This window comes from Abramis brama (assembly GCF_963993115.1).
Source record: "Abramis brama genome assembly, chromosome: 2".
In the NCBI taxonomy this organism is placed as follows: Eukaryota; Metazoa; Chordata; class Actinopteri; order Cypriniformes; family Leuciscidae; genus Abramis; species Abramis brama.
The window spans coordinates 10,320,506-10,344,169 of NC_139964.1; the positions used below are offsets into that span (position 1 = coordinate 10,320,506).

General features: G+C 37.6%; 1 protein-coding gene across 4 annotated transcripts; it reads right to left on the reverse strand.

Annotated features, from left to right (window-relative positions):
- Positions 1–8,280: 8,280 nt before the first annotated feature.
- On the reverse strand, positions 8,281–21,581 carry LOC311077623 (caspase b-like). 4 transcript variants are annotated; one of them, XM_084106197.1, is made up of 11 exons: positions 21,184–21,581; positions 19,083–19,257; positions 17,257–17,385; positions 16,531–16,572; positions 16,306–16,430; positions 10,755–10,949; positions 10,391–10,643; positions 10,179–10,262; positions 9,830–9,939; positions 9,548–9,685; positions 8,281–9,303 (listed from the first exon to the last, which is right to left on the reverse strand). In XM_084106197.1, the coding sequence occupies exons 2-10, from the start codon at positions 19,240–19,242 to the stop codon at positions 9,575–9,577; spliced, it is 1,209 nt and encodes a 402-aa protein (XP_083962323.1). In that variant the 5' UTR covers positions 19,243–19,257; positions 21,184–21,581; the 3' UTR covers positions 8,281–9,303; positions 9,548–9,574. The 4 variants fall into 4 exon arrangements, with proteins under 4 accessions (XP_083962323.1, XP_083962324.1, XP_083962326.1 ...); XM_084106198.1 differs by having other exon boundaries at positions 19,083–19,310; XM_084106200.1 differs by lacking the exon at positions 21,184–21,581 and adding an exon at positions 20,180–21,143.
- Between the last annotated feature and the right edge of the window lie 2,083 nt (positions 21,582–23,664).

The following is a 23,664-nucleotide window of genomic DNA, read 5'->3' on the forward strand; positions in this document are numbered from 1 at the left end:
AGGCTTCTGTTACTTTCACTTTAGAACGCCGTTTCCCTCCATCAGCCTTTTTATTCCGCGTTCGACCTGAAGGAGGCGCTGATACTCGATTCATATTATTGTGTGGTTGAGCATCTAAAAATATGCCCAGTCAAACATTAAAGGTTGTATCAGCGATTGTGGGTGACGTCACTTCTGTTTGTGTTTGAAGCGAGATCCCAAACAAACCAAGTTAGCTCGCCCCTCTCCCGAGTGCATCATGAAAAAAACGATCATGCACGCGCATTTCTTAAAGCGACAGACACAATAACTTTGGAGAACTGTTTTAGATACCAATACATATAATGTGATGACATACAGGATGTAATTTTCTTTATATTTACTTTTACTTAAAAATTGTTACCCATGCCACCATCAATGAAACCTTACTTAAAGTATTCAAACCTTTCTTCTGAAAACTCTTTGGGAATCTTCATACTCCTTCAGGAGAGCAGTGTGACTAGTCTGATAGCGGGCCACAAAGTCATCAAGCCTAGTCAGGCAGCCAGAGGGAAAACGAATGTGTTTTAAATCCCACTGGCTCTTTTCCATTATGCCCTGCGTTTTGTTCTCCTCTGTTATGTTCTGAGAAAGGTATAAAAAACAGGTACATTCGTAAAATAATTTACCTGTTAAACACATAAAGCACTGAGTAATAAGGTCATGTAAAGTAAAATATATTATAATTACTTGTCTTGGAAGCTTTCTGAGGGTATTGTATTTCCTAGAGCACTGCTCATATTGTGGTCCCGTACCATATCGTCCAAGGTCACCTTTGAACAAAAGTACGTAAGTAAAGCCATGTGTTTAATTTTCAGAAAACAAAGCAAGATTTTTATATTCAAAAGGGATATGTTGATTAATGATGGCAAACCTAGCATTATCTCGGTCCACAATCCAGCATATGGTAGAAGGTATTTGTTGAGGTGCTCGATAAGGCCTCTGCAGAAGTAAACATTGTGCTATCCAGACCTGTCCAGTGGAGCACTGGAAATAACTTCCTTTGCAATGTGTTGCAAATCTGTTGACTCCATCAATGTCCTAAATGTAATGTAACAATGTGTTATTATTACAGGTGTGTTTGAAAATAAAAAATGACTGACAAAACTTTAACAAGTTTCAGCTTTGACCTTTTTGATAATGCCTGGGCAGGAATACACAAGTCCTGCCGGACATGTACTTGGTGCCATGTGTTGTTGATGTCGTGTAGTTTTGTCCCAAATTTTTTGACAAGTAGTTAAAATTTTTGGTGAGCAATACAACACAGCACATATAGACCACACAATGCACATAAAAGAACCACATCAATGACACATAAAATTAACATTTATTAAACATACTGCTAAATTATTTTCATTTTTTTCTCTGTGTTCACTCTCTGTTAATCTTCAGTGTACCCAGCTGTCCCATGTGTTTCTTTGTTTCATCTCATTCACCTGTTTGTCTCCCTGGTTACTGATTAATAAGTGTCCTAATTTCAGGAGTGTCTAGTTCAGTGGTTCTCAACTCCAGTCCTCGGGACCCACTGCTCTGCACATTTTGTATGTCTCTCTTATCTGACACACTCAAATCAGTTCATGGAGTCTCTCCTAACCAAGCGGCAACATTCTGATCTGAAAAATGAAGCCTACCCGGAAGTGCGAAAAACTGCAATACATCGAAAATCCGCTAGAGGGAGGTCCCAAAAGGGAGCAAATGTCCATAGACCACCATGTTAAAATGTCCGTTTTCACAGCATAAATTCATGTTTTTACAGGTTGGTCCCATGGACTTTTAATGGATTTTTCGATAGCTTCCGAGTGCCTGACAACTGTGAGGGGGGTGATTTTTTTTTAAGTCGTTAGTTTAGATCGTATTTAGATATAAAATGTATGACAATAAGGGCGTGGTTAACTTTGATTGACAGCTTGATTGACAGCTAACAAGGCAGCGCCACGGAGAATGACAACATAAGAAGCGCCATTTTTTAATACAGTTGACATATAATACTACTGTTTCTGTATCATGAAATGTAGTTTTAAGAGTTTTTCAGGCGAGAATGTAGTTGTTTAAAGCTCAAATCTGTGGTTTATTTATAAAGATTTATGAAAATTGTATCCAGTTGTGAGATCCCGCGATGACCGGGCGCTCGGCGTTCATGTACCCCGCCTGGAACAGCCTTTCCTCGGCTAGTCGAGGTTTGCCGCGGACTCTGGCGTCTCTGTAGTGGTTAAACATGAGATATAATTCGTCTTGTGTATATCTAACGGGCGATTTTTGGTCTCGTGAATCTATAATTTGTTCCCTGGCCAATCGTTTTGGCTGAGGGGAAGTTTCATAACTTTATAAGCTATTTAACTTTACCGTTGTATGGTTAGACTAGAGCGCTGACTTTGTATGTTTGACTGAATAGTTTGCTTTATTTGTATAGCTTCTTGTAACTTTACCTTTTACTTTTATAATGGCTAATATTGATAAAAGTGAAATTTAACAAAAAGAGACTGGGCTGAGTTTTGTCATTTTAAATTTTAATACAACGAAGATGATCTGTAATGTTGTTTACTGCAAATGCACATATTGCCTGGACCATATTAAAATGTTTAATATTTTATATTATATTTAAAACGAAAAGAAGCAGGTTTGTGTTTTATATTTTGTTTTGTTTTTATAAATAGGCAAACGTTATGTGCAGTGAATATAATCAATACGCGTTGCCTGAACCACATTTGTGTGGCTATAATGTTTAAGATTTCTTTAAATGAAAACGAAAAGAGTTAGTATGGTTTTTTATAACATATTTCGTTGCCTAAAATATACACAGAGATAACCGGAGTAGCAGAGCGAGCTGAGTGACGCGCGCTGCGTTAGAAGGTGGGCGGGGTTAGGATTTCCCAAGATATTCCAAGATGGCGCCGCCCATACCCCCCATAAACGGCTTCAAACCCGTTCTTCAGAAAGTCTATGGGTGACGTCACAGACGGTTTGTCCATATTTTTTACAGTCTATGCTCCTAACGAGCTGATGATCTGGTTCAGGTGTGTTAAATACATACATGACATACAAAATGTGCAGAGCAGTGGGTCCCGAGGACTGGAGTTGAGAAGCACTGGTCTAGGTAATTAGCTCCCTTGTTTTTCTGTGTCTGTTAGTTGTCAAGCTTTGTTTAATGTCACGAATGATCGTGGTAAGTTTCTCCTCCGTGATTCTCCTGTTTATTTTGTTTATTATTATCTTATATGTAATTTTCTTGAATAGATATCCTTCGTCATGCGCTATAATACAGCCAACAATTGACAATCATACTGTTACATGTGTTTGAGGCTGCAGATGCTGTGGACTTTATATTTATTATACATTTCTGGCTTGTTATATTAAAATGATGCTGTATTGTGGTGTTCGAGTGGCAGGTAATTCTTTTTTTTTTTTTTTTTTTTGTTTAAATGTAGTAAGGATTTACAGACAACACACACTTACAAAACACACTCAAGTTACTGTACTTTCTGTACTGACGAAAGGCCTAGTTGTTTCTATGTCCTACTGTTGTTGTACTATATTTACATGTAATGCAATTGTTCCATACATTTGTTCTGTTAAATGGTAGTAATGTCAAATATGTATCATCATAACCTACTTTAATCTGATTGTAAACTAGCTGCACTCTATGGCATTTATCTAAGTACATTTTCACTCAAGAAATTTCAATTCATTACCTTTTCTTTATAGTACATTTACTTGATAACAACAGTATTCCTTCGCATCTTTGTTCAAATTAAAACCATAAATGTAAAAATGTAAACTTGGATTTGACATTTACCTTCAAGCTCACACTTTTGGACGTGGTTGTCTCATCCAATGTAGTCCCAGTTCTCTGCAGCCACGACTGCAGGTTTTTGAAGGGTTTCTCTACATTGGGTCCACAGGATGGACTTGAGAATACAACAGCAGAACTTTGAACCATGTCGTCTCGTTCTATTAAAGTGCTTGCAGTTGTGAGGGAACCGAAGACGTGCATGGCCAGATGGTAGTGGTTTGGTGCACTGTGGAATGTAACAAAATAATTAGGTTCAAGAATATAACTATGGTCTTCAAGTTTATATGTTGATAGATGATAAATTGTACAACTCGTGTGTATTATATCCAAATCTGCACTTTATGTAATACTTGCTGGTCTTTTGTATATTTATTGAATATATCATTATTACATGCATTTCACAGGCAAAGCCGATGTAGGGGAAATCAGAGGCCACACTGCTAACATACTTTTAAAATGTGTGCATTTTGGATAGTTCAGTTCACATTGGCAGTAACTTTATTATTTTTTGGTATGAGGAAAAGAGATGTTGCTGCTGTGTTTTTTGGCCTAGCACATTAATGAAAGGTAATTCATTACAGAATCTGTATAAAGTTTATTGGACACTTAGCAACTGACACTAAAAGAGGATTGTCACAAACAGTATTTTTTAATGTACACTACTTACGACTCATTTCCTTTGCATTCTTCATCACATGGCTAAGACAACGATGAAGAATGGGCACCTCAAAATCTTTTTTTTTTTTTTTTTTTTACCACTTGCTATATTGTAGTAGTGGTTAATGGTGTCTTTCAGGGTTTTTTTGGGCAAATGACAGGCATATTGCCTGCATTAACACCAATGACCCATCACACAGGATCATGATGGGTGACCGCATACCTTTTCTCCCAAAACACCTTGCCACATCAGTCTGAAACGCCTCCAGAAAGTAGTTAACTGAGGCCGTGGTGTGATCACAGGTAAGGTATGTGGCAACAAGTAGTGGAGGCGAGTTTTTGTGGGGATTCCTGACTACCAACTCATAGACATAGAAAGGAGGAGATCCTTTCTGCTTTCGCATGATGCTGCCAGTCGCATCTAGATACACAATGTCCTCCTGGCATCGCTCCTGATATATCTCAATCCCCCTGGGTGACCAAAGAAGAACCCCTTTTGGGTGTAGCATTACTTTCTGGAGGACCTCATCAGGACTGTCTTTTTTCTTGTCAAGCATTATTTGAAGACTTATTACTTCGTTACTGTGCTGCCGGCTTCTCTTACGTGCTTCCCACGATATCGTTTTCAGGACATTGCAACTTGGAGCCTCATCCCGACAGCCAGACTCCATAACATCTTCGGGTATTTTTGTTATTTTGTCAAGGTACATGGCTCGTGGGAGCTGTGTTTGTAAGTCTTGGCCCAGTGTGTTCCTGTCATGTACTCTAACAGGTCTTCTTTTTAATTCTGTTAGGTTGTGAATGCTCTGCTCCCCTTGGTACTCTACTGTTGCCTTGAGGTCCTCTTCACTGTCCACAGTAACTGTTACTGTGACAGGGCAATCCTCAAATCTACAGTAACCAAGGCAGGGGCATTCAGGGCTCGCTTGTATCGAACCCATAACCTTCAGTCTGTGCCTTTTAAAGGCAATGGAACAGTACGGGTGTGTGGTCCTCAGACCTTTGGAAATTACATTTGTCCACTGGAGTCCTTTAAAGCTTCTTTTCTGTCTGTGCTTCTTCAGCTTTTCCCAATCATTCCTTTCAATGAAAAAGAATGATGGGTTCTTTGGTAAGCTGATTTTTATAAATCCATCGTCATCAGATGGATTACTCATGGACCCCTAATGAAAAATTGCAATGTCACTGTAACATCTGCCTGCTGCGTTGATAGAAAGACAAGCAATGTTTGACATTATACTTTAGAAGAACACATGAAACCTGTATAAATACACAGAGTGAAGACTAACTTTCTCTGAAGACTTGTGTCCCTCATCTTCATCAGCACTTCCACTGGCCACAGATGGCAGAGGAGATTCTGCCTGGTGCTTTTTGACAAAGTATATAATGTTATAATGATGTTTAAATGGAAATATTTCGAAAAGTATAAATAAGATGATATATAGCATATATATTTAGCAGATATTATTGCCGAACCTATTGCATCGATTTTTAATCTGAGTCTATCCACTAATGTAATTCCGCCATCTTGGAAATCGGCTATGGTTATGCCATTACTAAAAGGAGGCGATCCTTCCAATTTGAATAATTATCGTCCTATTTCTAAATGACTGGTTTTAGCAAAAGTGTTTGAATCTATTATGAATGATCAAATGAAAGAATATCTACTTAGTCATAATATTCTAAACGCATTTCAGTCAGGATTTAGAGCGGGCCATAGTACGATAACAGCTACTACATTAGTTACTAATGATTTAATCACTGCTCTCGATAAGAGGCCTTATTTGTTGATTTGACAAAAGCGTTTGACTTAGTGGATCATGCCTTACTGCTACAGAGGCTTAAAAGTATAGGCTTCGGTAATTCGGCTGTGAGTCGTTTTAAAAACTATTTATCGGATAGAACTCAATGTGTTGCTGTAGCCAGTGGTTCCCAAACCTGTCCTGGAGTACCCCCAACACTGCACATTTTCTTTGTCTCCCTAATCAAACACACCTGATTCAACTCATCAGCTCATTAACAGCTCATTATCACATGGGTTAATGAGCTGATGAGTTGAATCAGGTGTGTTTGATTAGGGAGACAAAGAAAATGTGCAGTGTTGGGGGTACTCCAGGACAGGTTTGGGAACCAATTACACCTCATCCATGGAAATAGTCAGGAAGGGTGTCCCGCAACGTTCTTTAATGGCACCACTTCTTTTTTCTATTTTTATTAACGAATTGGGGCAGGGAATACAATCGGCAAAGCTACATTTTTATGCTGACGATACAATTATTTATTCCACTGCATCCTCTGTGTCTCAAGCTATTGAAATTATTAAGGATTCTTTTGATACTTTTCAGCTTACTTTGCTAAAACTGAAATTAGTTTTAAATGTAAATAAAACTAAGTATATTATTTTTACACGCAGCCGTTCTATGTCCACTGTCCCGCCTATTCTGACTATTGAGGACTTGCATATAGAAAGAGTACCAACTTATAAATATTAAGGAATATGGCTTGATGAGAAGTTAGCCTTTGATGTTCATATTAATTACTTGGTGAAAAGGCTTAAACCAAGATTGGGTTTTCTTTTTCGGGAAAAAAATGTTTTTCCTTTACAGCTAGAAAGAGAATTATACAGAGTACTTTGTTACCTATTTTAGATTATGGTGATATTGTTTATATGCATGCTTCACTGCGTTTTACAACAAATTCTTGTTCACGTACTCATCATTGTTTGCTGTACAACTATTTGGGTTGGTCCCCTTTATATCAAAGAAGGAAATCACATATGTTAGTATTTATTGTAAAGACATTGATGGGTATGCTTCCAAATTACATTACTAGTCTTCTATGTTTATGTAGAAAGAACTATAGCACCAGATCATCTAATGGGATTAAATTAGTAGTACCTAGGGTACATTCAGAGCATGGAAAATCATCTTTCGCTTACTATGCTCCATGGCTGTGGAATGAATTTCAAGCTATTGTTCCACTAGAAACAATTCCTCCTTTGAATATATTAAAAAATGTACTGCAGTCTAAAACGAATGAATCATGTTGCTGTTTTACTTAATTTATTGATTTATGATGAATGTTGTGCTTTGACTGTCTAGAATGTTTTGTGTGTTATATGTTTGTGTGTGACTTGTATGGCCATCTTGGCCAGGACTCCCTGGAGGAAGAGATTTCTTTTAATCTCAATGGGACCTTCCTGGAAAAATAAAGGATAATAAATAAATAAATAGGTTTTGTTTTGACTGCGTCTACAATATTGGAAAAATATATATTGTAGGCTACCTTGTAAAAATATGACATGCCTGCATCTGTCTTTGAGAAACTCAATATAACAACCTTTATTATTGGCTACCATCAGCAAGATGTGGTATGTGTGTTTGTGTGTGTAAATTAATACTTTGTAGTCAGGAATCAAGATCTGACAGACAGCCAGTGAAACAAAGAAATGCTCACCTTATGAAATACATTTTACAGTCGATAGCGATTGTTTTTAGTGTTTGCAATGGCAAGTGTCCCCAGAAGCCGTCTTTATGTGTAATATTATCATCATAGTCGCTGAGATTCTTTTTCAGGACTTCAACCGTCTCCACAATTTCATCGTCTACTATACGTATGGTTTTGTTCTATTGGGGAAATAATGCATTAAACACTTATCTTATAATGAAATTATAAATTCTTAGTTGGTATTTTGATATTTGACATACTGTTAATATTTGTTCATATATTTTTGTTTTATAAACACATTTGGTCAGCACTGAGGTTATTGAGAGCGCTACACAAAAGCTTTAGAGCAACAGGAGAGTTTTGTTAGTTTCCCGTTTATTCAGCGATATCAGATTCAGTCTGATATATTTAATATGAGTCGGACGCTTCCCATATGTGAAATCTTCTACAAACACAGATGCTGGAGGCAAGAGACAAAGGCATGGTAACAAATTAGAAAAGCTTTATTGATTAATTTGCACTTTTATCAAAGTTATATAAGCAGCAGCAGCTATCGGATGAAAAGAAGATTGAAGAAGTAGTGCAAGTTTGGATGGAGAATCCTTAGCAGTTAATTGGTAAATAGTAGGCAAGGCACATTTCATAAACAATGGCAATTCAAAGTGCTTTACATAGAAGAAATTAAAATATTTTTTAATTATTAAAATAGTTTTTAAAATACAGTACAGTATTAAAATAGAAAAGTGTATATAACAAAAATCTTATTAAATGAGAGTAAAAAGAATACAAGTGATCATTGCATGCAATTTAGTGCCTGTTTATATCTGGAATGCATTTTTGCATATAATGCCTCTTTAACGCGATAAAGTCAACTTTATAAATTTCTTTTGTAGATTTCAGGTGTCTTGTACAGTACAGTATCATAACACACTTCAGTAAATGAGTAATAAAAAAAAAGGCAATTAACAAAGTGTAAAAAACTCTTGGCACAGTCTAAATATGAAAACTCACTTGTATGAACAATACTTTGGGAGAATGGTTAATTTACTGATCTACTTAGTTTCTTTGATTCTCACTATATAATCAATTGCAGGAAAAAGAATGTCCACGGCTGCTTTAAGGAAAAAACACAAATGAAATGTCCGTGTGCTATAATGGCAGTACTTGCGCTACTTTCAAGACACTCCTCGACATGCTTGCTTGTGTAGCCTTGTCCGCTTGCCCCTTGGATTCACACGAACAGTTCACAAGGTGGCCTCTCCTTTACCGCATGTGGCCTGCAACTAGTCCGTCTTCGTCCGCTCGGAGTCTTCACCGTGTTCTACTATGCCGCCCATTGATTGGATGCGAGACTCCGGTTCCATTTACAGATGTTTATTAACACAGTAGAACTAAAAGTTCAGGGAGACAAAATAAAAGACAACATCAAATATTGCAATCATTACATAAACAGCATTTTTTTATTAAACTATATCCAGATTTCAGTTACAATAAAATCTCACAATCATTTCTCAAAATAAGTTTCGAACCAGACTTCATCCAATGTTGAGATTTCTGGTCTGAAAATGTATTCAAATTTGTGCATATTTATTTAGATAATGCCTCTTTGTGTTCTATCAGCCTGTGGTGTCTTGCCTTAAACTGATGTTACACTGCACATCCTCAGAGTCCAGGGAACAGGTAGAGTTTCTTGGGAAGGGACGTCCTGTCAATACACGGCATTAGTTTGTCCAGAACCGTGAATCGTGGATCTTTCTCCATGCGTAAGGTGACCTATAATTAAAAAAGATCACATGTGAATGTGACAAGAAGCAAACTCCTGTATTTATTTTACCTGAGCAAATCACTGGGAGAGATTATTTTGCTTTTGGGATGAAATAAATCAAACCAATTTTAAATGGGATTTTCAACATTTACCTTCCTGAACAACTCCATAATGTCATCAGTACGAGCCTGTTTACTGAACACATCCACGATGTAACAGATAAAATAACTTCCTTCGACAGGATGCCTGTATGCAGCGATACCTGTGGAGAAAAACCATTGGTAGGTTGAAGAACTTCACAAAGCAACCCAAACTTTGCTCATTATTGAGGAAACACTGGCCAACATCAACAGACTGCTTCAAGCGTGAATCAACATTAAAGTAACATTTAAAAAAAACAACAAAACAATTGCTTTATTTCTGAATATGAAGAAAATGAGCAGTGTGTAGTGTGATCTAAATCAATCTTGCATCAGAAATCAGTGTTTTCTGAGCACGTACCAGGGAGGCAGGACTTGAAACAGACGAAGTCTTTCTCTTTGTGCACAATGGAGTCTGATTGTATCTCCACACCTCCTGGATGATCTGGACAGAGAAACGGTTAATGATATGGATGATAATATTACAGTAAATACAGGAAAAAGATAAATACAGAGTACAAAGAGAAACAGAAATATGAGAAGAGGAGTTGAGTTTCATCAGTAATGTTGTACCTCCTCTGCAGGCTTGAATCAGAATAGCCTTTGGTTTATCCCTCAGAGCAGGACATTTCTCTGAGCTCAGATTGGAGAAGATGTCGTCAACAAAGAAGAAATCATTGGGGTTTTCCTCCTCATCATAGTCGACACCTAAAATGGCATCTTTATTTTGGATTCTCATCCCATGAGACATCAGAACCACAAAGGTGCTGTCCGAGTCTTCATGTTCAGGACGTGCAGCGAAGTCCTCGACTCTAGCAGATATTTGCTGTCAATAAAACGTTTTTTTTTTTACAGAAATGCAGAGTATATAATGCATTGTAAAATATATGTTCACATCTCTATATCCACATCAGAAGTCCACTAGCTCTATACGCACCTTCCCAGTTAGATCTCTGTATTTCTCAACACTGTAACCCAAATCTTCCAGCAGCCACTTCATGTTCTCCTCGTCTTTCACTGCTCCATCCCTGTAGTCCTTTGGGTTCTTGAACTCTATGTTGGTGATCAGCAGAGCTAAACGTTTCCTCTGAGCTAAACCTTTCCTCTGAGGCTTGTCCTTTGGTATATAAACCTGTGAGAAAACATCAGTATTAGCAGAATTATAACATTAATAGAGTCACTTGAACAAACTAAATAAGGAGTGATTATAAATGCAATGTGTGAATAATACGATAGATTATTTAACAATATAAAATTCATAATAATATAAAATAAATGATAAAAAGTGATTAAGTTTTCCTGTCTTGTTTGTAGATATCATGAGAGAAAAATAATATTAAATAAAGCAATGGCTATAATAAATAGAGTAAATTTAAAAATTTTAAATTAGTGATGGCTATTAAGTGATATCATGAAACACAATCAGAACGAAATTGTGTAAATCGTGTGTAAAGTGGTTCTGGTGTAAATTTTCGGATTAATTTTTGGCTGCATTTACACTGCAGGTCTTGATGCCCAAATCCGATTTGCTGACTATATCCGATTTTTTTGACGACCCGCTTACATCATCTTTTAAAAGTGACCCGTATCCGATTTTTGCATTTACACTATACACTGCCGAAACTACCAAATGTAGAGGGTTCTGACCCGGAAAAGGAAGTAAAACGGATTAAAAAAAAAAATGGATGCAGATGCAAATAAAATTATCCAGTGTTTTGCTTTCCACAATATTTAATATAGCCTACCACAATATATAAGTCAGCAAAACATTGGTCTCGTACGGCGGAGAAAACCTCCGCATTACTCCACTGTGTGTAGCCTTCAAGGGATAGTTCACTTTGAAATTAAATTTTGGTATGTTTTAGCTTACCTCAAGGGCATCCAAGATGTAGGTGTCTTTGTTTCCACAGTAGTTTCAATTTTGATATTTTTAGGTCAAACCGTTCTTGTCTGACAGTCATATAATGCAGGTCTGAGGTCACTGTCTCAAAGAGCATGCACAGAGTCCAAATTAAACAATTCCCCATCGTAAGTACACATTGATGGCCTGAGACACGAAACGAGCGGTTTGTGTGAAAAAAACGAACAGTATTTATATCGTTTTTACCTCTTATAACACAGCCACTTCAAAGTGATCTGAGGGCGCTTCCTGCTGTGTGACGTGTACGCAGACTGGTGCATAGGTATATATACACTAGATGTCGCATTAAAGACATTTGTTCCAATGAACTGCCGTAGCCAAGGCGACATCTAGTGTATATATCTATGCACCAGTCTGCACCAGATCACTTGGACGTCGCTGTGTACAAAAGGTAAAAACGATATAAATACTGTTCGTTTTCTCACACAAACCGCTCGTTTCGTGTCTTAGGCCATCAATGTGTACTTACGATGGGGAATTGTTTAATTTGGACTCTGTGCATGCTCTTTGAGACAGTGACCTCAGACCTGCATTATATGACTGTCAGACAAGAACGGTTTGACCTAAAAATATCAAAATTTAAACTACTGCGGAAAAAAAGACACCTACATCTTGGATGCCCTTGAGGTAAGCTAAAACATATCAAAATTTAATTTCAAAGTGAACTATCCCTTTCAGGTGCGTTCACACCAAACGCGAATAGAGCGTCTGGTGCGAGTGATTTCAATGTTAAGTCAATGCAAAGACGCGTTTACGCATGTCTGGAGGTCCTGCGGCGCGAATAATAAGTCATGTGATCTCAGTTGGTGGTGTCCACCTGAGTTGACGTCACATTTTTTAATGACGTACGACTCGCATTTACTGGGGAATATCCGATTTGTCTGCTTACATGGCACACGCAAACGCACGTATCCGATTCATATCCGATTTATTACCACATATGAGTGAGGCCTGAATCCGATCTGAGAAAATCGGAATCCATGCGTTTTTTTTCCTGCTTACACCAGGGTTCCTGCAGGTATTAGTTAGTCAAATTTAAGACATTTTTAAGACATTTTTAAGACCATAAAGATTGAAATTTAAGACCTACACGACGCATTGCCAAAAAATATTCAAATCAAAGAATTAATTGTATTTCAATGAATTCAGTAATTGAAAAAGCATTAACTTAATTTACAGATAAAGCAATCACATTAGTAACCTTCCAGACCCAACAACACGTGTCAGAGAAAAGAACAGAATCAGATATAAATTTTTTTTATAAAAAATTGTCCTTTGCATATTATAGGCCTACTGTAAAAAACACATAATTAGTTGATTTTAGTTGATCATAGTTGATCATAACTAGAGATAAAATGGCATGAACATTTCATTTAATTATTATAGTGCCAAAAATTATCACTGTTATCACAGAATCCTGTTCAAAAAGTACTAATACTACACAATTAGGGCTGGGTATCGTTCCAAAAATTTCGATACCAATACCGATACCGATACCTTGATTTCGATACCGGTTCCTGAACGATACTTTTTTCGATACCCATTTTATGAAATCCATTTTACACAAGATTACATAATACATTACCTCAGAAAAACTTTGGTTTTATTCATGCTCCTTAGCCAGTGCACAAAGGATTTTTTTTTTTTTTTTGAGTTCATCCTCACCAAAGCTGAATTTGTTTGATCAAAAATACAGTAAAACTTGTAACATTGTGAAATAGTATTACAATTTAAAATCTTATTTGAATATATTTCAAAATGTAATTTATTCATGTGATGTCAAAGCTAAATTTTCAAAACCATTACTTCAGTGTCACATGATCCTTCAGAAATATGAAAACAGTTTGCTGCTTAATATTTTGGAAACTATGATACATTTTTTCATGATTCTTTGATGAATAAAAAATTCAAAAGAACAGCATTTATTTGAAACAGAAATCCTTTGTAACATTACACGTTTTAGGGTCATTTCTGATCACTTTAATGCATCCTTACTGAAAAACAATTCTGACTAACCAACAATTTTTTGAACGGCAGTGTACATTCAGTAGGTCATTATTGTAATATAAACACTGTCAGAGTGATCGACAAGGTATCTCTTCATTTACCAGTCGAAGACGGAACAACTTTCTGCTCTTATGTTTACTCCGTGCACTGTCAAGGTCTTCATCTGTCATGTACCGGTCTTTGCAGCAATTTTTTTTTACCGCAAATTTACTGCATCGCGCGCTGTTGGCATCGAGCCTGTATCTGGCATGTATTTGTTTGAGCACTGACGTTGACGAGTTAACCCCTTAGGTATCGAAATCTGGTACCGAACAACAAGTCATTTTTCGATACTCGATAGTATCGAGGCAATTCGGTCGGTACCTAAAAAGTATCGAACTCGGTACCCAGCCCTATACACAATGAAATCAATTCACCAAGTTTTATGTCGAAAAACATCAAATAACAAATAAAATTAGCATTAATACACACTAACATAAACATTAAAATAATACGATTAAAAATGATAGCCAGATTTTAAAAGTGTCTTGCAACATGTTATATACTAACATGTACAAGTTCAAATAAAGTTGACAAAAAAGATAAACCTCACATATTTCAGACTTTAATTTATCTTTTTTGACTCATTCTTTTTATAAAAAATGATTTAGTGACATTTACAATACACTTTAGCTTATCTTTTATTATTAATAGTCAAATTAGGTCCGATTTTCCCGTGGCGTCTGTCGTTGCTATGCAACCATGCCCTGCGCTCTCCACAATGACAAAAAAGTTTTAGTGGCTAATTGATTTCCACTGCCGAAAAACGCTTGCTGTAGCTCTGTTACAAGATTTATTTACGGAGAAGAGAAAAACACCCGTAGTGTTTGGGGTGCACCCGCATCCTTCATGTCTTTTTTCATGTTGCTGCGCCTGGAAAAAAAACGAGCGCGTCGCTTCAATTATAAGCGCGCTTACCGTGCGCCTACATTTGAATGAACTTGAGCGCGAAAAAGACACGATATGTGAACTGCCTCTTGGCGAGCGACTTCGATACTTTTTTGCTACTTAGTAATAACTTTCTGCGGCCAGCGTTTCTGGAAATGAACGAGGGTAAAATCTTTTTTAAGACCTGACTAAATGAAATTGAAGACCGCGGATGAAAATCTGGCTGTTTTTAAGACGTTTTAAGGCCTTAAATTTAAAGTTCAGAGTTTAAGACTTTTTAAGACCCCGCGGGAACCCTGCTACACGTTCACCGGTCATATCCGATCTGTGCCACATGAGGAAAAAAAATAAAATAAAAAAAACTAAAAAAAAATTCGGAATTGGGTCACTTGAACCATGCAGTGTAAATGGGGCCTTAATGTTGGTATTTTCCAAATGTTAGTTGGTACGAAAGAAATCTAGACCTGCTCCCAGCCACACGTAAATAGTGCGTATAACATCCGAACGTTTTGATCATTAATAAGGCTGCATTTTAATTCACCTTAATCGGGTATACATTTACACAGCTTTTTGAAAAAAATATTATATATAGTAATTACATACGGTTTTTATTTTTATTTTATTATGAGAGCCAGTAATAGCATCTGCAAACAGAACACTTTAATCAAATAATTAATTGCTTTCAATAGGGCTGGGCAAACTAATAGCCCCTTAATTGTTACGGAAATTGTTTCCTATAAAATGGCCAAAATCAGGCATAACAAGAAACATTTACGATAGCTGATATAGCGCTTTTGCTAGATTTGGCAGATAGAGCGCTGCTGCGCAAAAGCCGTATTTTCAGAGACCGCGCAGACTTTGGTGTCATAACATGATGCCCATATATAGTTGTCAGTCGGATTTAATGGGCGGGATTTATGGTCATTGAGAATGAGCGTGCACGCGCGTCCCATTTACGACGGATTGGAATTCATTAACACACACACATTTCACTATCACATCTGACGTTTACGAAGTATTTGTGAATCAGGAGAAGAGTTTTCGGGAAGGTCTCTTTACGCGCAAATCACTCACATATTTACTCGTTTGTTTACGAATGTTTCATGAATGAGACCCAATGTGTCCAGCATCTGGAGGGCCACAGTCCATCAGCGTTCAGATCCTCTCAGAGACATTCAGTCTTTGTTCATTTCACTATCATGAATTTCATCATTTCCTGTGTTCTTTGTTCATGTTTCTCTCTTTCAATTGTTGCTATGGTAACTCATTTAATCATCGCACATGCTAGTCGTTTTAGTTCATTATCTGTATATATAAGCTCCTCATTTCTCTAGTTGTTGGTTATATAATTTGTGTTTGGAGTTTGTACTAGAACACACTGTTAGATTACCTGTGGATGATGAGTTTGTTTGATTCAATACTTTTATTTTGAATTAATCTTCATCTGACCCTCTTCTGTGGACTTTATTCACTGCTATTGTGACAGTTCCTGCCTGAAATCCTCATTAATCCTGAACTCTTGCTGCTTCAGCTGCTGATGGACTTAAACTCTGCAGGACGGCGGCCCTACGAAAGCTGGACTAGCAATCCCTGAATGCACTGTTTTCACAAAAGTACTGAAACAGATACTTGCATTTTTTCTGTTTTCACTGAGAATTCTGTTCTTAAACTCTTGGCTGCTTCTAGTAATGCTGTGTGGTCTCTTCCAGTCGGACTGGATGGGCTGATCCTCCACGTCGTCCGGCTCAGACCGCTGAACTGAAGTCAGGAAAACACACATCAAACTACAGCCCGTAGAAGAAAGAACATTCAAGTCAAATTTATAACCAGAATAAAAATGTGGCTGTTGTTTTTGTACCTTGTTTTTCAGAGATCTTTCCCTCTGCTGGATTGTGTTGCCCTTTGAGGATGGCAGCAAGCATCAGAAAACAACGCCAGAAAAAAATGCACATCCATTATACACAAATCATTTAGCTATTAAAGTGGTAACAAAGCATTAGGGGTGTAACAATATATCGTGTCACAATATATCGCAATACAAAAATGTAACAATATGTATCGTGGATAGTGACAATGTGTATTGTGGACAGTTCACCCACAATAAGAATGACTGTTTTAGTGTCAGTAAAATTAAACTACTTATATAATGTTTAATATAATGTATAATAATGCAATGGGGGATATTTGTGGGTCCTGATAATGCCAAATCTTGCGAGTGACAGAGTGCAAGTATATTTGTCTAAAATAATTCTGTATTTTCAGCTTCAGAATCATGAATATTGTTATTCTGGTGTCTCTATGGTCCGTGCTTTGGGTTTCCAGCACCAAGTCCAAGCCTGTTCATTTACATACACAATGTAAAACCAAATTTAGCATTTTAATCAACAGTACATTTTTTGTTAACCTTTTATCATATGTCTTGGAGAATCGCAATAATATGGTATCGTGAGTTCAGTATCGTGATATGTGTCGAATCGTGACATGAGGGTCTCTTTACACCCCTACAAAGCATATTTATTCAAAGCTTACAAACTATTTGCAATTTCATAGTGACATGTTAACAGCATTAGTGCTATAATCTTACCAATAGCTGGGTTGAAGGTCATTGAGCCACCGACGTTGTTTCCAATGATTACTGGCGAAAATGCATTTGCACCTGCTTCAGCTTTCAGATTAACATTGACTGCATTGTGAGGAGAGCTGATTGTCTGCACTGGGATAGAAACTGAGATTTACACACTTTCTTACATTACAGCTTTAACATTAATGACATTTACTTCATTATAGTGGTGCACGATATATCGGCCGCCGATATAATATCGGCTGATACGGTCATATTTTTGCACATCGGTATCGTTCCGATGTCAAAATAGGGCCGATGTGAACAGACAGATTGTTTTGTTTAAAAGTAAATATTTCTATATGTCTCAGGTCTGTGAGGCAAGTAGGCTACCTTATACGCTGAGTTTCGGTTCATTTATGAGACGAGCTCCAGGTTCATGTGCTGGCGCCTCCATGTCGTGATTAAATATTTTCTACTATATTTACTTCTTTTTTTATTAAATCCAGGCAAGTGGTTGATGAAACATTGATTAAAATTAAGATACAATCAATACAAAACGAAATTAAATTTAAAGTCTGTTTGAGGTCTCTGTGAAAGTTTGAAAGCAGTTTTTAAGTGCCGCTTTCAGAGCGCTCACGTCCGTAACGGAGAACTGTCCCGTCCGTAACATTCGAATACATTGCTTGATATTTGATACCCGTTCGAATTAGATTTTTCTCAAAAGTGACAGCACTTGTGATGTGTGGATTACCGATAAGCGCGAGTCTGGAGAAACAGCGTTTATTTATTCATTCTCAGTGTTGAGAAACGTAGCCTGCATGTGTTACGTTATTGTGTTAATAATAACTAAAGTACCTAATTATGTTACATATTTATTTTGTATGAAAACTAGCGCGTTTGTTACAGATTAAAAAGTAGCCTACCGTTGTATCAGTGCTGCGCGAGCTCTCTCTCACAAACACGGACGCGCGCACACAGAGAGAGAGAAGATAATTGTAAAATAAATTAAGTTTTGCTCTTGCTTGTTTTTTTTTTCTGTCAAAACGTCAGAAAGCATTTTATTATCATCCATCCGTGTTTTTAAAATTCGTTATATGACGGACATTTTACTGTTAACACAGCCCTCATTATATGTCGGATTCGTCTAACTTATACTTGATATTATTTTTAGAATAAGTGATTCGTTATGCTATTATTGGACTCCTGTCTATTCATTGTCAACTGTTTTCTATAAATATGTTTGTATTGGCTAACCTTTATTCAGCTAATGCCCTGTTTAAAATGTGAAATGTTCAAATGCAAAGACAGCACGGCACAAATAAAAGCCCTTTTCCCTGTGGGATTTAGTATCATATTTGGATATTGGAATAATAAATTAAGTAGCCTATCGTAATTGTACACAATGCTCCTATGTTTTTTTTTTTTTTTACTGTTTTCTATGGGTTTCTTCATTTTAGACAAGTTGACCAGCACACATTATATGCAATGCAATATAATGCGTGTCGTCGACCCGTTCCCGTTCACTGCATTTTCATCCTTATTCATAGTGTGAATTCAGGACACACTTGTATCCTTTATAAAAATGTATTTTTATATAAATATTTATTTTTTCTTCTGAAAATCTGATGACATATTTTGCATTTTCGTCCAATATCAGTCATTTCTAAAGTAAAAAAAAAAAAAAAGTGTTTTGGAAATTAGCTCTTTATTTGATTATTATAAAAATGTGTTTGTCTATACAGAGATATCGACATCGGTAAATATCGGTATCGGCCATAACAGCAATATTAATATTGGTTATCGGTATCGGCCACAATTTTCACATCGGTGCATCACTACTTCATTACCATTCCTCTGTTCAGCTTGATTCCTCTTCACAGCTTCATCTGATCCACGACACTTCTTCAGCTCATCTACAGCGTCACTGGTGTCTTCCCTCTTCAGTTCATCAGCCGTAACTCTTTTCAGCCTCTTTGCTTCCTGAAGCTGCTCTGGAGCGGACGCCATCTTGTCTACTCAGGTCTTGTATAAGATCAGACGAGACATATGACCAGAGACTTGCTTGGTAGTTTGCTCTACATTTACAAGTGAATAATTAAATCACTGGCATCTTAAAATTAATAATAATAATAATAATAATAATTTTATAAACTCATGGAGTACCCACTTTTAATAATCCCAAACAAAGCCCATAACTTCACTGTTGAATAGCTACAATCAACAAGTTATAAGGATGTAAGTGTAGCCGGTTCGGGCTCGCGTGTCTGTTACTACGACTCGGCTACCCCTCTGCGTTGTGTGATGAATAAAAACGGGAGTCGAATTGGTGGTTCAGAGGTTCTTCATTTGCATGAGTTGAAAAATGCAGTAGTTATTTGTTGCATTCAATGTAGCGCATGTTTAATCAGCTTTCTCATCGACTGAAGCGAGCTCACAATGCACATCTCATTTACAGTAATAAAAATGATAAAGAAAATAGTTAATTATGATTAATGTGTGATTAATATCACATCCGGTGTATCAACAGTCAGCGAAATAATACAATATATATTTATATATATCTCCAAATATACATTGACACTAACTAGAGATGTGACGGTGATAATATTCTCCCACCGGTTAATCGACTTGTGACAACACCGGTATTACCGGTTTCATCGTGGGGGTGAGGGGTATAGAGTGATGTAATTTTTTTTTTACATGGCGTCAATTCATCATTCGTATTGAGTTTGATTGACATGCGATCTGACCAATCAAATTCCACCATTTTTGTGCGACAAAGCAGTCAGAAGAGTTATTGATTAACTTGGGTTGATTTGAACTTGGCTTTAACTGAGGCAATCCTTCACAACACATTAAAGAGCCAAAAAACGGTAGGCGTATTTTATATTTGTTTGACTGACCAAATTTGAAAGTTGAGACTTTGTTTCATATTAAATATTACCTGCTTGGCTTTCAGCGCGTTGTCAGTGTCCTCTATTTTTCACTGCTTGAGATCATGTTGAGAACAATAACGAGGGTATAGGGCGCGCATTCGTTTAGAGCTTGTGTGAATTTAACGAACAACCTCGTTCCAACAGGAAATGCCACATGAATTTCACTGCGATTTATGAAGAGTTTTTCTTTTGCGTTAAAAGTTCGCCGGAGATGTGTTAAGATTCATTCATGCACACAAGAGAGTGCATTCATGATTATTAGGCTACCGGTATACCAATCCTTGTTCAAGGCCGAAAAGAGAACTCGATACTGACGCGCGTCTTTTTCGTGTGTGTGTGTGTGTGTGTATGTATGTGTGTGTGCGTGTGTAATAGGCAGGACTTACAGCGCGGTCTCTTGTTTTCTCGCGCTTAAATGGTTGAGCGTGATCATACAACGCTAGTCAACTGGTGACAGAAAATATGGATACTGCGTAATAAAAAATTTTTTTGCGGTGCTGCGGTGGGCAAGTGATGAAACCGGTGTTGCGACTGAACACCGTGTAACACCGGTAACACCGACTATCGCGCCAAGCCTAACACTAACCAAGCTCATATGATATACATCTTCAAATCACCCACATTCCAGCATTTTAACGTTATATAACCAATTCGGTTGAACACACAAAAACAATTCATAACCATTCCTGCATGAGTTGAAAAATGCAGTAATTATTTGTTGCATTCAATGTAACGTTAGAGCATGTTTAATCAGCCTTCTCCTGTCAAACATTCGAACAGAGAAAAGATATCAGCAGACACGCCTCACAGGCCAACTTTCACAATAACATACAACACAACGTGATAACTACTGCATTCACTCGGTTAAACTTTCGCTTATGCAGGAAAAACCGCTTTAAGAGGGAAGATCACATACTTGTGCATACTCGTTTACATTTTAACGAAACCATTTTAACTTAATTAGTGATTATTTTCACTTATAAAACTCCTTTGGAGCGCACACAATACATACCGATCAGACCTCCCGCTCGAACTGAAGCGAAAGCGCGCCAATCATGACGAGACAGGGGTAGCTGCAGCCAGAGCCATATAGAGAGAGAGTTGCGACAACTCCATTGACAACAATGGAACGCTTTTTTTACAGCAATGGCGGCTCGTAGAGCCTCTCAATAGTTCCCGGAAGTAACAACAGCGCGGTAGAACAGACCGTTTGTGATGCACTTTTAAAAGGTAAGACGTTTAAAGAATAAGATTGTATATTATCAGTACATCTGAATCAAATAAACTTGTGTTTTAAAGCATGCTAGTTGATTCCGAAGCACTTCCTGGAACTATCTGAGGTCTACGCGAATCACGTGACAACTAAGCATTTTGAACTTCCGTTGTCGCAACTCTCTCTCTCTATGGCTCTGGCTGCAGCTTGGTAGAGTTGTGACGTTCGCGAACGAACCGATTCTTTTGAACGGCTCATAAACATGAACGATGGGAGCCGAGTCGCGGCTGGAGGGGAGCCGTTCTTTCTGTCGTTCTTTTTTTCCTATGCGTGTTTCACACAGATGCACACAAATGAGCTCCTCCGCGAGACAGGGGTGCGTTTCCCGAAAGCATCGTTGGCCAATATGGTCGCAACTGGTTCATCGCAATGTCCATTGAACTCTATTGGTAACGACGGAACTTGCGACCATAGTTGGCCAACGATGCTTTCGGGAAACGCACCCCAGAACAGTTATAGGGGAGGGGCGCACCCAGCGCAGGGGTGCTACTGCCTATGTCCTATTTGCAAAGTTTACAGTAGTAATAGTAGTAGCCTAATAGTGGACTGTATGTAGACATTTCCATTTTATTTATTCTAATTTTATCTACAGTATATATTTAAAACTTTAAATATTTTTTTGTTTTCTATATCAAAATGTTCTTGTGTGATAACAATGTTCTTGTGTGGAAGTGTTTGTAGTAAAAGCTGTTTTGCACAGAAATTCATTGCAGCCGGTTTTGTTTTTGATGTTTATTTGTGAGTAGACATGAATAACATAAGTCAACGTAGCTTTACACATACACACACTTTGTACTAAAGGTAAATCCAAAATAGTGATGTCACTGTCTAAGCAGAGGGATGTTGTGCATCCCTATGGAATATAGTCCACACATGACAAATTAAGTAATAATCAATATTTCAGAATAATTCAAACTCAGATATTGGTGTGTGATATCTGAGTTTTAATTATTTGACTACAAATCTCACCTCATCATTCCTCCTAGTGATTATTTCCAGGATAAACTGAGATGCCCCCAAGCTGGCTTCTTAAAACTGACTAAATATTTAAAAAGAGCCAAAAGAGCCGTTCTTTTGAACGGCTCTTTGAAAGGAACGGATCGCCAAGATCCGGATCCCCTCAAAGAGCCATAAATCCATAGACAGTAAAAGAAATGGACACAGCGACCCCATTGGATTCAACGGCGACAAAGTGAAGCCAATTAGAAACTCTTACTTCCTGGGGGTCAAGCGTACTGCGCAGACTCAAACTGAGCTTGACGACGTAGATGTGACGTGAGCAACCCGTCTGTCTTCTAGTAGCTGTGTCAAGCGAAATCTGAATCATTCCCTTCCGAAACTAGCAGACACGGAGAGTGTGAGTAGGAGCTGTCCATGAGCTAGGAGCAAAAGGAACGTTTGCTATGTATTCTGATTAATTATTTTGTCACTTAGCCTCCACGTCCCCGCGATTTCCCGCGAGCTTCTCCTCCTGTCCATACGGTAATTCTCAACTGTGCGACAGAGAGTCGCGTGGTTATGACGCAATCGTTAGCCTATTTTTACAAAAATTGCTTCTACGGGGCCATAACGGAAGCTACAAGGTAATGAAGCCTTTTATACATTTTCGTGTTTCTTTAGAAATAAATAATGGACAAATGGAGTCTTTAAACGCCTCAGATGTGAAGTTATTCGCTGTCAAAGTGACGCCAAAATGAATGGGAGTCAATGGGATGCTAACAGCAGGTGGGGGTCCGCTAGCCAATGGCGGCGCCCGGGGGTACCTTCAAAATAATAGAAAACCCTGCCCCCCTGCATAAATCCCATCACTACAGCTTGGAGTAATGGGCGTGTCGAAAGGTAGGGGGCGTGTCAAAAGGTTTCTCATTGGTGGAAGGAGTGTCCTCCTGTCAACTGCTTTGGCCAATCAGCAGTAACCATACTTCTACGTCATTTCCTTTAGCTAAAAAACAACAACAACATAATTCCCTCAAGAATTAATGGCGGTGTTAATGCACATATCCGATATCATAATTAGTTGTTTTCTTTGCGTTAATTGTTAATTATTTAATTGCTTTGCGTTCCTTTGGTAATTATTTCATTGCTGTTGACAGACACAAATTACAGAGTCGGCGATTTGTATTTGTGCAATTTGTGCAGTGTTTTTAGACCATGTAAAATACACAAGATACAGTACATTGTCATTTGCAAAGCCACAGACTTCGCGCTGTTCATCATGAA